The 16,938-nt window shown below is 35.2% G+C and overlaps 1 protein-coding gene across 1 annotated transcript in view; it reads left to right on the top strand.

Annotated features, from left to right (window-relative positions):
• USH2A (usherin) overlaps positions 1-16,938 on the top strand; it is a 390,912-nt gene that overhangs the window by 196,666 nt on the left and 177,308 nt on the right. Inside the window, exons 32-35 of the mRNA XM_037405643.1 lie at positions 149-308; positions 794-965; positions 5,422-5,569; positions 12,902-13,053. Of these exons, the coding sequence (XP_037261540.1) occupies positions 149-308; positions 794-965; positions 5,422-5,569; positions 12,902-13,053 (632 nt within the window). The remainder of the gene's footprint in view (positions 1-148; positions 309-793; positions 966-5,421; positions 5,570-12,901; positions 13,054-16,938) is intronic.

The raw sequence follows: 16,938 nt of genomic DNA, 5'->3' as shown, positions 1-16,938 counted from the left end.
ATTCACTCCTCTGGGACAAGGCTGAAACATTAAAGAGATACAGGTCCCTCTTCCTTTTGATTTTCTGAATTCACTACCCTCTGGAAGTTACAGAAAAACAAGGTAAAATGAATATACAAAGTAAATTCGTATTCCTTTTTTGCCCTAGATTTAGCAGTTTTTACGCCACACCAGTTTCTGCTCACTGCATGCACGCTTGCTGGCTGTACAAACAGTTCCCAGGTCACCTTGTTTACAGCACAGCTGCCACCATCTCACGTAGATGCCCCGGTCCTGATGGTTTTGGATTCTAGAACAATATATGTACAGTAAGTAAGGATTTCTTCTTTCCTGACAACACAATAGTGCATTGGTTTATTCAAGAATTCCAGTGAGTTCAATCAGGAGAAGGGTTTGTGACATAAAATTAAATTTATTATGATTAAATGCATAGAAGTGATTAGTTTAGTGGTTCTGTGAACCTTCTGATTATCACTTGCCAACTTAATTTCCATTTTGTCTTTACGCAATCAGTATAACCTACATATGGGCATAGCCTCTGCAAACTTCAGTGCAGGGAATGTTCTGGTGATATGCCCATTTTGTAGCCCCTGCTTTGTGTGCTGCTCTAATCTTTTATCTATTGAGTACAAATACTGCATTAGAGGTATCCTTAGATTTGTTTTCATGGTTGCATAAGTATGTTTTCAAATTCTCAAAATAAACCCCACAAAGTTCCCTAAACAAAGCCTTACATTTTTCAGTATGGTCTGACTCTTTGCTGGTCTTAATCATATTTTGCTCTTATTTACAGATGGAAAGAACCTGTAGAAGTAAATGGAATCCTAGATCGCTATATAATTTATATTGCCAACAATGAGCAGAATTTTACAAAGTGGAACGTAATCTATAACAACACAGAACTTTTTCTGGATTTTACTATTCAGCAGCTTTTCCCTGGTACTGAATACCTCATAAAACTAGCTGTAAGTTGTAAAGATGTGTAGTAGAGGTGTAAAATGGTGAAAAATATTCTGTTTTTGTTAACATCTTAAATACTTAATCGTTCATGTATCCACTTGAACCTGTTCTTTCTGAAAGTGGATGAGCCTTCCTGAACAGCAGTATGTGTTTTGTTTCAAAACAGGCCCTCAAAAAATGTATGTAATTTAAGCACAGATTTTCTTCAAGGAGAAGTTGGATGATAACTGATAGAAAATTGACCAGAAATATAAGAAAGACTTTAAAAATATTTCCTGCCCCCAACTAACAAGAAAACAGTGAATGTATTTGAAAATGTTAGCCTTTCGTATTTTGTACCAAGATGATTTGTTCTTTCTTCGTAAAGTCTGTATGTAGAAGGAAATGGCAGGGAGGGAAAGAGTTCAGTGTAAAGTAGCAGTCTGTTTATTCAAAATACTTTTAAAAACCTTGCTGTTTTCATTGCATTTCTTTATCATTGGTTTTATTTTGTGATGAAATAGAACAGCTTCAGCTCACTAACAAACCTGAAAATATGTGCATGAAAGCATGGGATTGTCCCTTGTTTTAAGCACACTTCATTTTATAACAATACCTATATAAGGATATTTGCTTTGATAAATGCCATAGAAAAATATTCTGCTCTTGATTATGAATAAATTTACATTTATGTAGACTGGGTATGCATTCATTTTTTCTTAACATGCTCTTGAATGTTCTAAATATTATACCACAGAAAATAAACTACCTTCAGGTCATGACAAGGATCTGACTTGAACTTGAAAAAACAAGGATATTCAGTCTAATTAAAGCTTAGATTCATGTTGAAATTAATTCATTTGTGCCTAGATATTTCAGCATAGTAAATTGTATAGCATACAAAATAGCGCCATGTCCGAAACTAAGGCAGTACTTCAACAAGCATGTTATATGCCTTTATAAGCAAGCAGGGCAATCAAACAAATTTGTGCTGTCCTCCACTCTGCCAAAGCTCTTCTCTGCTCCTGCCCAACTCCTGTACACGGGGGAACAAGGAGAGACGATCAGGGGAGAATTAACAGCTAGAATCTGGGACTGCTTCTTTTGGTGGCTTTGCTTTGGGATATGTTAAAATAAGCAAGTGTTGTGTGGACTTTGTTTTTACTTCATCAAAGTGTACACCTTTTCTAGAAGTTACTGAATACATTTTTAGTATTCCTAAATTAATGTAGAAATTCTCATTTCTTTTGAGTTTTGTTTATTTCATATTTATATTGCATCAGTGGTAACTAGAAAGTAAGAAAAGATAATTTCTTCTGCTGATGAAGATAACCAGATTTACCTGGATAAGATGCAATGGTCTGTGATAGACAGGTTAGAAGATCTAAATGTCCTTGCAGCTTTGAAATTTGCAAGTCTAAAAGGGCATGAAATGCCCAGTATCTTTCAGGTGTGATAGGTTTCTTAAATCATTTGGACCATTGTATTTAAAACTTGTCAGACTAGTTTGAGAAGAATGTAATGTTAGAGATTTTCAAGTTATGAAGCTTAAATATAGCCTAATGTTATACTTGATGAAAGGAAGACAAAATAACAACAGCAAACACACCCCCCACCCCAAAACAAACCAACCACACCACACACACACCCCCCAAATCAAGCACATATATACCTGGAAAGAAATGTTAATATTTAGTGTTTAATATATAATTTGATCTGAAATTTGGTAAAACTTTTCAAGTAAAAGCAGCAATAGAATATCTTCAACAGTATAAACTTAACTAAATGTTTCCTTTTTTTTTTTTTTTTGTTAAAAAGAAGTATTTCTATCAGCTAGAACCTTTTTCTTTTCCTTGTTTCACAAGTAATAATAATTTTGGTTTGTATCCATGCAAAAACTAGTTTTGGTTTACGTGGGAAATAAGTTGAGTTAACAAAAGTAGCAGCTTCGATCACAGGAATCAGGATCCACATCGGAATTTGCAGCACCTCGCAGGCTGCTGGCTTTAACTTTTGTGTGACACGTTAATATAAGCACATTAAATAAAATTAAAAAAATGTTTGTCCTTGCATGCTGTTACCAATTTTCACAATTGATTACTGCCTTTAGTATGTAGCAATTGCATTCATAAATGAGAGCAACAGCTTTTAAAAGCAAATCTAATGTATCTTTCCAAAAGTCAGCTGGCGAGTTCTAAGATCATGTCTCTGTGGATTAGTGCAAAGGAACTTGCTTTTGCTCTGTTCATGCTCGAAGCTGGCTGGGTGTGAGCCACACCAATCTGAAAGCGAATGAAAAGCTGAAAGGCTGCATTTAGTAGCTGGGATGGCACATCCCTTTATATGACTTGACTGTTTTTGTGATTTACCTGTTAAACAAGTATCTCCTGAAGGCTGTGTTGTGTGGGTACGCTAGCTTAGGTGATAGCTGGAAAATCACTGTGTGGTCTTACATGGTTTGTATCTGTCCCTTGGCTGTCTACATGCTTTGGTATTTTTTCAAATTTTGCCTCAAATGTGTTTCTTGGTGATGTTCGGAATAGCACAATGGGGCTCAATTGAGGTGTAGGATTTCATAGCTTTGAGCATCACTGGATGTTATTGCCAGAGTCCCAGAGATGCCCAGTCCATTTGGATATACTGATCTAAAATCCCACTATTTAAAATACAGATGAGCTTTCTTTCACTAATTTTCATTAGAAGAGTCAGAAAATTTATACCCCACCAAGATTCAGAGATACAAAAATTAAACTTCACGAAATTCAAGGAATAAATGAATGGGAAAGCCCTTACCTTGAGTTACCGAGCCCCTTGAGTGAAAAAGCCCTCCACTGAGGAAGGCTTGGTGTGGTATTTGTTCAGCGAGGCAGAAAGGAATGTACAGTGAAGAGGCCTTACAGAGCTGTTCTTTTTGGCTTCTTTATGAAGCCAGTAGATGTGAAATCATTTGAAGAATAGCCTGCCTTTGCTGGAAGGATGATGTTCTTAAATCTCTTCCTTATCAAAATGCTAACAGTTGTTTGAGCATCCTTCTAAGCTGATTTTTTTTTTTTTCCTAAATGCTATCATGTTTAAAGTAAATGCCATTTTCACGTGTTCCCAAAACTGAGGCTGGATTCTTTTATCTTTATTTGATAGCCCAGACTGAACACAGGGAGTCATTCTGTAGTTGTGTTGGAAGTGCAATTTCCAGTGAAATCAAAACAATCTTGGTGTATAAAATAGCCTCTCATTTACAAACAGGTCTTATTTTTACCCATGGGGCTAGTATAGACTTTTGGAGCAGGGTAGGAAATATGTTGACTGCTCCCTGATTTGAAACACACTGGGAAATGGGAAATTGAAGTTAATCCTTTCAGATAAAATATACTATATTGAAAGAAACATTTTATTCCTGAAGAATTGGACAGCAAGGTTATTTTTCCTTTGTGTGCTGATGATCCAGAGCAGGCTACTTGTCCACTTCAGCACATGGGTTACTCTTAAAAACACAGGTGATCCCATAAGTTTTAATTAAGAGTATGTCTGAATCTGAATCTTTGCTGAATTCAGCTTTTGATTTATTGCTTAACAGTAAAATTAAAAATAAACAATAAACTAAACCAAAAATCTTTAAATCCAGTACAGAGTTGATGTATTCCTGTATAAATATATTTTTTTAACTTCTGTAAGAACGCCTGTCTCTTACTGATCTTAGTGCAAGTAATTGGAAAATGTGTACACTTAAGGACCATAGCTACATAGTCTTATATTTGTGCATGTAAAACTTTAATAGCCAGTTATATGGGGCAATATGCAAATTTTGTAACACATTGTATTGTTTCATAATCAAGCAAAACATAAAAATCCTGTAATCAATCTTTTCTTTTCTAGCAACTGAAATACAAATTATTTGAATGTTATCCATAAACATGTAATAACTGTTACATATTGATTTATAATAGAGTGGGTTTTCACTTTTTTAATTGCATCTGCACACCACGCTTCTGTGCTGTCATGAAGTGCAGGACTGTCTGAATGGCTGTTTTTTTCTCAATGATTATTCATCAAGATAACTTTTTAAGTGTGTTGCAGGTTTGTCAGTATATTCTATGTCTGGAACTTGTAAGAGCTTTTCAGTCAATTCCAGAAGAGTTTTGCACTGTAAACAATATATGTAGTACTGTCATTTTCTTTAGCTGCAGCTGCAAAAGCAGTGGAAATCTAATCGTGCTTATGACTCACAGTCAAATGAAAAATGCTGCACGTCCAACAGTAGTACAACGTTTTAGCTAGATTATACCTGAAAGCTAAATACCATGAGTAGCACATCTTGTTATTTAAGAAAAGAAATAAATCTATGCTAAGAAAAAGTATCTTCCATGAAAAGCATAATTTACTAAGTTTAGATATGTAAAAATTATAAAACTTTACAAAAAATCATGGCTGAAATTATCGGTATTAGATTGAAATATGTTTATTTGTTTTGATTCATATTTTAAGGCTTGCACTGGAGGTGGATGTTCAGTAAGCGAAGCTAGCAGAGCTGTAACAGATGAGAGTACACCAGAAGGTGTTCCTGCTCCAAAAGCCCAGTCATATTCATCCGACTCCTTTAACATCTCATGGACTAAGCCTGAGTATCCGAATGGTAAGTGAACTCTTTTAGCCTCAAGTTAAAAAGATGATTAGTAAAGGTAAATTAATATTCTAAATGGCAGCTTATATGTGGTGCTTAATTTTTAATGATCATTTTAGCACATAAAATACCTGAGATAGTATCATTGTCTGCACTAGGAGATTGTGGGTTTCAGCCTATTGTACAGTTTCAGTGGCTCAAAAGTGCTCCCTTTTGATAGTTCTTGTGTACTGCATCTCATTGTTTAATGTTTTCCAGGACAACTGAGCTGAGGAATAGGCATTCTTGGAGAGTTTCAGTCTAGGGTGTTCATTTCACCCTCCAATTAAACATTAATTTCTTTTATTTAATTGCTATGTAATAATCATTAGATTTGTGTTCTACGTAGTTGTCCTGAAGGTGCACATTTCCATGGCTGTGGAAGTTAAATAATAAACTTTCTTTTGTTTAGAAATATTTTCCATTGTGAAATACCTACCTGTAAAACTTTTGGACATATTTTACATTTCTAATGGTATTGCATAGTATCATATGACCTCGGAATTCACCTTGATTTTGTTATCATGCACGTAACAGTTTAAATCACAGCAGAGGACGCTATGCAGAAATTGCTGAATTTAAAGCAACAGAAATTGTTTTCTTCATTAGCTTATCATATTGATATATATAAATTATTTTTCACAGTGGTTTCACATGAATTTACTTTTTCCCCTGCAAGTTTTTCCCTGCTTTCACTTGTGGTAGAGCACATCCTACCTGTACAACTTTATTACAAGGTGCTTTCAATGATTCCGCAAAAACTGCTGATTGTGAAGTTATATATATATGTAATATTCTATAAAGTCTTACATCAATTTAAGAAAGGAGTAAGAGTATGTCATCTGCTGTTAAAGAATTTATTTAATAATGGTTCTTTATGTGGGAGTCATATTGGAAGACTGCCTCCTAGCCCCTTAGAAACATTCTAACCCTGTTTCTAAAATCCCATCAGCATATGTGGCAAAAGCTTAGAGGAAGGCAAGAAGGAAGGAAAAAGGGGAGGGGGAAGGAGGGAAAAGGGGGGAAGGAAGGCTGGAAGGCCATGTGTGTAGCTTAGTGGATAAAGTCTGAATAATTTTCAGTGGGATGGGCATTTTTTACATGTAATAGTTCATGTCAGGATCTGATTCTGTTATCCTTGCATTGTGGGAAAAAAATCCAAATAGTTTAGAGCGTGGTTTAACTATTCAAATAAATATATATGTTTATGTACACATATCCACGGCATAGGATAAAGACCTATAGTTTGATAAATAAATTTTCACAAGCTTCTTTTAAAACAACTAGAAGTTGGGAATACATGACTAAATTTGCATGCTGTATCTTGTTAATAAAGAATTTACTATGTAGAGCTTGGCTCTCCTTTTAAATTTAATAAATAGCTTGTTAGGAAACAAATGAGGGTGGTGTTTCAGACTTAAGGAAGAGTGGCTGGAAAGCTGCCCAGGGGAAAAGGACCTGGGGGTGTTGGTCAACAGCCGGCTAAACACGAGCCAGCTGTGTGCCCAGGTGGCCAAGAAGGCCAACAGCATCCTGGCTTGTATCAGAAATACTGTGTCCAGCAGGACCAGGGCAGTGATCACCCCCCTGTACTCGGCACTGGTGAGGTCGCACCTCAAACGCTGGGTTCAGTTTTGGACCCCTCACTGCAAGGGCATTGAAGTGCTGGAGTGTGTACAAAGAAGGACAGCAAAGCTGGTGAAGGCTCTAGGCAGCAAGTCTTATGGGGAGCAGCTGAGGGAACTGGGGTTGTTTAGCCTGGAGAAAAGGAGGCTTGGGGGAGACCTTATCACTCTCTACAACTATCTGAAAGGAGGTTGTAGGGAGATGGGTCTCTTCTCCCAAGGACAAGCAATAGGACAAGAGGAAACGGCCTCAAGTTGCTCCAGGGGAAGTTTAGATTGAATATTAGGAAACATTTTTTCACCAAAAGGGTGGTCAAGCATTGGACGAGGCTGCCCAGGGAAGTGGTAGAGTCCTCACCCCTGGAGGCATTTAAAAGATGTGTAGATGTGGCACTTAGGGACATGGTTTAGTGGTGGACTTGGCAGCACTAGGTTAATAACTGAACTCAACAATCTTAAAGGTCTTTTCCAGCCTAAATGATTCTACGCTTGTATGAAGTACAATATATAGCTTGTTAGGAAAGCTTTGAGTCTGAACTGGATGAACAACAGATGTGATAAAAATCAGGAAAACTTTATTAAGGAAATTATATTCTGTCCCTTGCGCTTCATCCATAGAAACTGAAAGTTTCAACAGCCTTGATGACAACACTGTTCATCTCTGCATTGGGGTTTTGAACGATGCATTTAATTACCCAATTTGCCATATAGCCTACTCCTCTGCAATCCTGTATACAACCTGTGTAGACCTCCTGTGTGTATTTCTCCACTTTAAAAATGTTCTTTGGTATTTTCACATCTTCTTACCATTTGAAGCCAATAGAGTATTTTTCCCTTGTTACTGTTATTTTTTGGTAATATGTGGATGCCATGCATGTTGCTCGTAGAGGGTTTTCCTTACGATCAGAACTGATGGAAGGGATTCAGCAAAGTCAGCTGCTGCTGCCCTGCCTTGCAGGGAAAGGCTGCTGGTTTTCACCTGTGTGCTCTTGCTGAGTGGTTGAGTGAAGAAGTTGCTACCACATGAGTGCTTGGCAGCCAGAAGGGCATTAGGGGCGTGGGGACTTTGTTTTTTTACCATAGCATGCTCATACTTGCACAGTGGTCGAGAAGGGATATGCAAATTTTCTCTCATTTTTCTTCTTTCTTTCCCCCATTTTTGGGGGAGTTTCAAAAAGATCATGTAACTGAATGGCACATTTTCCCATTCTCCTATTTCTTTCTTTCCAATTTCCCATTTCCATTCCTTTCCTTATTTCATAGAAATATATTTTTAAAAAGGCTCTAAAACTTTTCACTGAGCAACTGCTTAATCAGGAAAGCTTGCATTGTTCAGTGATTTTTTTGTTCATTCTCAGCATATCTTTTGGGCTGCCTAGTGGCCATGTCATTTATAATCGCTCTCTGTGTCAGTATTGTAAGATTGTATAGGAGGCTGAAAAATATCATAGTTGAGAAGACTGAAATATGATAAACACCAGGAAGAAGGAACTTTCTTTTTAAATTTTCTTACTTCAGCATTTTACTGATGTATTCTAATAGTCAGATAGAAGTTCTAATGTAGTAATATAGCTCTTTTTTTTTTTTTTTTTTTTTTTTTTCAAAAAGGTAGAAACTGTTTCCCATTTCTGACTTAATTGGTTGAAACTTGGTGAGTTTCAGTATCCCAGGTGCAACTAGTGCTTTTTGAAATTACTGAACTTGGCTTTTTTCAGATGGAAACCTCAGAATTGCCAGGATTTGCATATCATACATCATCACCCCCTTGGTAGATCTCTGGGGCCATTCCTCTCTCTCCTTCCTTCTTTCTTCTGATACTATATGACAGAAGTTACTGTTTATTTCCATGGGCTGGGGAAGCTTGTTAGCTGTTGCTGATGTTGAATGGGTGTGTAGGCTGACTGGGGGGTTGGACAGCACAGACTGTGCTATCGTCTCTTGATATATATGGTGTCCAGCTGCTTGCTACTAAACAGAGAAAGTGAAGGGGGATTAATATGCTATCCTTGAGGCCAAAGGTGGCAAATAGGATTAAAGGTTACTTGGCTTCTTCATAAGGATGGCTCAATGGGGGAAGTCAATGTTTGAGAAAAGGGACCATCTAGAAGTCAAAGGCTAATGTTATCCAAACATAGATATTGAATTTCTGGGCCCTAGTTTTGGTTGAATTTAAGGCTGATTTATGTTATTTTGTGAAAAAAAAATCCTTTCATAGAAAATGGGAAATGATAGACCTAATTCTTTATTTAAAGTTGCTTCAGAAATGTTCTTTATGTAGCAGATATGTAAAAAAACCAACCAAAAAACCCAAAAAAAACCCCAACACCCCCCCCCCCCAAAAAAAAAACCAACAAAAAACCCAAAACCCAACAAAACCCAAAGAGACATTTGGAAGATGGTATACTGCATATATTTATAATATGCACATTTTATTTTGTCTTATTTTCAAACCAACAATAACAAGGTTGATGGGATGTGGCCCAGAGGTATGCCACTTTAGAGCAGAACCCTGCTCTATTTCTATCACATACATGTCACATAAGCAGGTAGTGTAATACAAGCCATATTGACCATTTAGCTGAAGGCAAGATATGGAGAGGCTTGTGAAATGACATGTGGCATCAGATATTCTGTTTTGAGCCTTCACTGTTCTAGTGGCCTCAGTAAAGTATCGTGTATTCTTCAGAACATATCCATTACAGTCTTGCCATATAGCTTGAGGTCTGGCACTTTTAAAATCAGTTCATATAAAAAAAGTGATTTTATCTTTTTTCACCACTGAAAATTTTCCTTAGATGGTCACTTTTCAGAAACTTCACTTTTCTTGTATACAGGTAATAGATAAAATGAAGTCTTGAAAGGGACTGTATCTTCCCAGGCTATATGGAATCTGTATGGGAAATATTAGGTATAGGAAAAACTGATTTATAGAATTATTCAGTGAACTAATCCAGTACTTGTTCCTGCAAATCCTTGTGCTTGTGAGAGGCGACTTCTGTTTGTAGTCAGTGAAACTGATGTAGGTAAAAGTATGTTTGCTTAAGATTTGACCTCTAGATTGTACCTTAAAAGTAAAGTGCTTGTAGCATTTTAGATTCAAAACCTCTTTTCATCTTTAATGTCTGGAATATCATTGACAGATCATATGGCCTTACCCAGGGAGGGGAGAGGAGGAAGAAAAAGGCAACTTCTGTTTAAACTTCATTTACGTTGTTGGATTTCTTTTCAAAAGTGAAATGTAATTGTACTATAGTCAATAGAGATTTTTGTTTTCAATGAAAACAAGATTTGCTCTGGCTACCTAGACTTACTAATCATGAAGAAATGGTCACCATGAAAAGATGCAGAGTGTCACTCATGAAGCTTTGTAAATCACAAAAAAGTGCTATACTCTTCAATATTTCGTGGATGGTAAACTTCAGGAATATCTAGCATGTCTTCAGAAGTACGTAAACTTTGGTCCAACTTGAACTTCTCTGTGTGCTTTGGAAACATATACTGGTGAAATAGAGAGACTAAGTTATTTATCCCTGGCTAAAAGAATTATTGCCTAATTTATAAAAAATACTTTACATATCAAAGTCAGACACTAGCCCTTTTGTTCTGAAATGTACCTTTTTCTTTCCTTTTGTTCTGTAATTTTCTCCATAGGAGTCATATAAGGCATAAGTAAAAATGGAACAGCTTATTAGAGATTATTGTTCTCTGACAGTACTGGGAGGACTAAGAAAAGCTCACAGCATTGACCACAAGCATAGTGTAGATGCTGCATAGTGCTGTGGTTTTAGGAACACTTTAAAATAACAGTGTAGTCAATTAATACTGAGTTACAGTGCAGATCCCATAGAGGTACGTGAGACACCCACGTTAGTATCAAAGATCTCATTATGATTCATGCTGTTACCATAAATATCAAAGGAATTAATAATGATTTGTCAATTACTGTAAAGGGTTAGTGCTACTGGTATAGGTACTTTAAGTATTTGAGTCTTGTCTTTTTTCCCTGTAAAACACATCCTTAATGCCAGCATTCACTTTTTCTGAGATAATATTTTTTAATATACATATATAATTTGTTTATTTAATGTAGGGCAAATATCAACCATTAATGCCCTTGCTTTACAAGCAACTAGACATGGAACCCCAAGTGATTTTTGCTTTAGGAAGCCTGTCAAACGTGGTAGGATTGATAGTGTGAGATTTACCAGGACTTCCTCCGGCACACACGTCACTGCTGTCTGACTTGAGTTTAGCCTCTCACTTTTCTGGAAGAGAAAAGAATCAAGGAGTCTGTGAATCTCTTCACCATACTCAGCTCTGCATTGCTTTAGCATATAAATCTTTTGAAGTATAACTCTTCAAAGCTCAGCTGAAACAGTTGTGTATACACATTTATTTACGAAGCATTTCTCCATTCAGCAGAGGGGAAAAACTTTTCTCAATTTCAAACAAAATCTTCCTCAATGTACTTTCAAGCAATTCAGTTTTAAGGGAAGAAAGGATGAACTGAACTGTATTTTTACAATACAAATATGTTGTTTATAACGGAAAGATTAGAAGGCATCCTCTGAACTGAACTCACTTTTAATGAATCCAATAGCTTTGCATTTATTGGTCTTAAGATTTCACACTTAAATAGCTTTCAAAAAAGGAGAATATTCAGAAGTGAGAAAGGTGGAGGAACAGTCCTGAGAAAAAGGATTCCTGTGCAAGATCAACTTCCACAGTCTAAGCAAATCTGTAAAATTCAGCCTTTAGATGATTAAATTCAAAACATTGTTTATGTGTAAGTCTGTACAGGATTCATGCTATCCTGTCATGCACCTTTGGAAGAACAGAGATTTAGATTTCCTTATAAATGACCCAAGCAATCACCTGCAATTTTTGAGCTAGATTTAGCCAGCTACACCAGAAGGAATGTTGTCTTTTCTGTCTAAGAATCTTGCAAATAAAAACATATTTGCAAATATGTTTTCTTTCTTTGAATTGAGTAGGTCAGGAATAGTTCAGGAATTTTTCTACAGCATACTGAGAAGGAAACAGCCGTCCATACTGTTTTGTGGTTTTGTTTAGAACAGTGGGTAAAACTTTTCCAAAAAACCCCAACCAACCCAAATTAATGAGGTATCTGGTTTGCTGGCAAAATGCAGAAAATGTAAGAGAATTAAGAATGAGTATCAATAAGGTGTTTTCTGTGACAAGATTATTTGTTACCTATTTTTTGTAGTTATAGAACTGGCCTGAGTTGTCCATCGAAGTTTCAATTATATTGTAGATCACTAATTTTCTTCTGATTCTAAAGCTGTTAAGATGTGAGATGTTTTTGTGTGTCTTTCCAGTTCTTGTTTTGATAGCCAAATGCAGAGTAGGCTGTGAAATAGAATTGCCTTAGTTTTCCTGATTCCAGGATGATCTTAAGTACTATTCAGAAACAACTTTGTTAATGGGTAATTTTTGGAACAGTGTAAATTGTTTTCAAAAGGTGCAATCCACTTGCAAGGTTTTCAACAGTTAAAGATGGGAGAGCATGTTTCTTCTAGGTGTTGTATACACAGTCCTGCTAAACACTTACTGGCTTAACTGTAAACTGAAATACTGATACTACTAATCTTATGTATTTTTTCTTCTAAACTCTGTAGCTCTTTAGATATTGAGTGACTGCTATCACATTATTTTATAGGTATTATTACTAGCTATGGATTGTATATGGATGGCATTCTGATGCAAAATTCATCACAGCTAAGTTGTTATGCTTATGGACTTGCTCCTTGGAGTCTGCATTCCTTCAGAGTCCAGGCATGTACTGCAAAAGGTTGTGCTTTGGGTCCATTGGTGAGTACCTTAATTTGCATTCTGGGAGTGTAATAAATGTCAGATGACAGTGAATATCAGAGTAAATGGTGATGATTCACTCTGGTCAGTACTAACCCATCTGGCAAAATGTGACATTTAAAAAGAAATCCTGTTTAAAAGCTGCTAAAGATTTGATAGGTCATTGTTAGGCACTATGACAAAGTAGAACATAGGTACAGTGAAGAAAGGCAGAATTTGAAGCTGAAACACACATTATTGAAATTAAATAGAGTTAATATGTTTGAAAGGTGCAGATGTGCTTTAGCCAGATTTATAAGGACGTATATAAAGAAAGAGTTACTGTTCCAGTAATGAGCAAATTTCTAGCTGCCTGACTGAAAGGACTGACATTAATTTGAGAATTGCAGAAGTCAGAGTGGCAACAGGAGCAAGGAAAATATGGTGATTCGTAAATATCTTTTGAATGCAAGTATGTGATCGAAATATTATACTGGACATATTTTAACAGTCTTGTTCAACACCCCATTTTTTCATGATTTGAGAATACAGGAATATTAAATTTGACATGTGAAAAAGAATCCTTCTGAGGCTTCTTTATTTTGTTAAAGGTTTTTAGATATATAGCTGAACTGATAAATCCAGTATAATTTCATAGTACTGTAGCCGATGAATAACTGGAATAATATCTGCTGTGCTTGGTTTTGTTTTCAAACATTACTGAGAAAGAAACCTGTGATAATTCTGAGATATTTTTTTGTTTAATTTGGCTTTGCATACACTCTTAATTTTGCTAACAAGAAAAGAAAGACAAAAAGGAAAAAAGGAAGATTTAAGAGTTTTTCATGTTGTTCTCTTTATTTTTCCATCATAACTTATAATACCATATTTTGTGCTGTGGAAAGAACCTCCAGGTTTTATTTTTTATGATATAATTAGTTAGTCACATTTCCAATATTCTTTCCAAGATTGCTTTCCTTCAAATGCTGGGAACATTGTCTATCTGTAGAAGACTAAACTTTATAACCATTAAACATTTTATAGCTTGCTCTGCTTTGAAGGATATTTACTCTTAAAAGCTTGAATGGCTTTTTGCCAGTTTTTCTTGTACATTTTTTACAGCTTCGCATATACCCCAAAAGAAAACCTTGTTTTAAGGCATTCGATGTGCAATAGCCTAATCCATTGTGTTAGTAGTGATGTTTAAGGCAAGTCGTTACCAGACTTTGCATGCAGATGAAATATGTATGTTTTCAGTACTTCTGTCCTATCAAATAGGCAGCAAAAGTACAGAACAGAATGGCAGTAGTTAGGGTTTTAAGAATATTTTTAGTAGCCTTTTTCCACATCGCCGCTGAACTACAGACTAATAACCTGACTTTTAAAACAATTCAAAGTAGGGGTCGCTGTAGCTGATACTCATCTGCATCCCATGATCAGTACGCAAACTGTTTTCCAAAGCCAGTGATCCATCTCTAATCACAGGAATTGAAGTACAACATCTTTATTTAGGCTCACCTAAGTGCTGCCAGGAAGTTAAAGCACTGCATCTTCATTTTATTTTTTGAAAGATTTTTGTATCAAGTATAGAATAAATCCCACACTTAAAAAAAAAAAAAAAAAAAAGAAAAGGAAATGTTTTGCCTCTACTCTAAATAGTATGTGAAACATCTCCCAGCAGTAAACTGATATGCTTCCAGCTATTTTTGTTGCTGATCTTGTGCTTAATGTGCCCTAAGTGATGAACGAATGCTGTATGACTATTCTAAATATAGGATTTCTCCAGCTTATGTTTTTGAAGGTGGCTCTGAAGATCTTAATCAATTATGAGAGCATTAGCAGGTTTTCAGTAATATTTTTATTTGGGACAGATAGTTTTTGTTTAACTTCTTTTTCCCAGTGACTATGATTTATTTTCAAGTGAAATGCAAATTGGTAACATGTAAATTAAGAAATGCTAAATTTTAATCTCTTCTTAGTAAAGCGAAAATATTGCTTTTGTGTCTATTCCAATTGATTTTTGTTGCTTAAAAAGGAATAAAAATATGTTTTTTCAAGAAATAGTGTAACTTCTAATAGATTTTTTTTTTTAGAGGAATTCAGGAGATCTGAAATTCTACCGGTTTTGAAATGTTACTCTTGTAAATACCTTGTAAATAAATGGAAATGGTCAACACTGAATATTTGTCATCTAAACCAACTGTTATTAAATTTAAATTTCAGGTTTTTAGCTTATGTGTATATTAGGACTTTTTTTTTTTTTAACTTAGTTGTATGACAACATTTTCCCAATACTAATATCATTCCTATTTTTGATTGTGTTACTTATATGATAGCATAGTATTTTTTATTATTAATAAACACATCTGAAAATATCACAGATTTGTGTACAAAATAACATTTAGAAAAACGGCTATGAAACAAGTTTTCTGTGCTATGTGTTTATTTACAGAATGTACATTTACAGAAAATATTATTTTCAAAATACACTGCAGAGGTGTAGCTGTAGAGAATAGTACATGTACTGCTTCTAAACAGTGTTTTAATACTTTTTATACTCAAAAGAATAGCAGATCATAAAAGAAGGCTAGAGACACAATACTGCTGTTGCAGCTGTTTAGCATGTGGTATCGATTGCTACAAATCTGTACTGTTTTAAGAATATTTTAATTCTCTTCTGTAGGAAAAATAGTTGGTGTTCACTTCTCCATTTTTCTGATGTGGTGAGATCAGAGTATCTGCATTTAGCAGCAAAACTACAGGAATTTATTTTAGTTTAGAAAGCATGGTTTAGTCAAATTCTTCCATAAGGATGGTTTTGACTGAAAAATCCAAATAATCAATGTGGCACTGATCCAAAAAATCCATGAAGCATTTGTTTATCTTTAAGCATGTACTTTGTTGGCTTTACTGCAACTGCTCACCTATTTTAAATATAAGGGTGTATGAATATAGAAGCATGTGTACCTATACTGATGCACATCAGTGCCTGGCACTTGTAAACAATGAGCTTTCCAAATTTTACATTATAAAAACTAAAACATTCATGTTTCAAGGACAGAGAAATACGTCTAGTTATTTTGATGACAGAGCAGGTGTGGCAGATTTAAAAATAGCGTTTGTTAGCACTCCCATGAACTGGCTGCTGTGAAGCACTTAGAAAGGTGTGAAACCATCTTATACGTTAGAAAACACCAAATAAATAATGTATGACAAACAAACTTGTTGCCATAAATAATGTAATAGCAAATTATTTTGTTCCATAGCACTGAATGTTTACTACAAGTTGTGAAATTTAAATACTAAATTCCTATAATATTGAATGAATATTTATTTATTTATATTTACAAATCTTTCATATTCACTATGTTTTCCAGCTCTTTTATCATATTTTGATTTTTCTTAAATATCTACTTTTCATTGCAACTTAAATTTGTTAGGTGAATTTAGAAGTTAGCTCAGGGAGCAACCAATATTCCACAAAGGATATTCTTTCCTCTATCAAATATCTATAGTAATCTATTACAGTATTTAAATGCATGTTCCTTACAGTTGTCTTTTAAAATGCAGAAACTGAAAAATCTGTGATCTTCTATTACTGCTTCCTCCCCTAGTGCTGAGAACATCCATCCACATGAGTTGCAATGGTGTTTTCAAGAAATGAATCTTTCGTTCTTTTCCAGTATTTATTTTCCGTTCCTTACAGGGATCTCTGTATAAAGTATGTTAGTTGCTGGATAGCTTCAAACAAATGTAGATGAAAGTAAAATGCTTAAAAACTAGGACACTTGCAGTGTTAATTTTTTTTTTTTTTTTTCCTGAAGAAATAACTTTTCTTACAATTTTGCATTTGTCATTCCTTCTCTGTTTGTAAGCTATGGGAGCAAACCTTGATCTTGATCTCAT

Source organism: Falco rusticolus, chromosome 12 (genome assembly GCF_015220075.1).
Source record: "Falco rusticolus isolate bFalRus1 chromosome 12, bFalRus1.pri, whole genome shotgun sequence".
NCBI classification, from domain to species: Eukaryota; Metazoa; Chordata; class Aves; order Falconiformes; family Falconidae; genus Falco; species Falco rusticolus.
The sequence above is the reverse complement of the archived record's forward strand: the minus strand, read 5'-3'. Positions and strand labels throughout refer to the sequence as shown.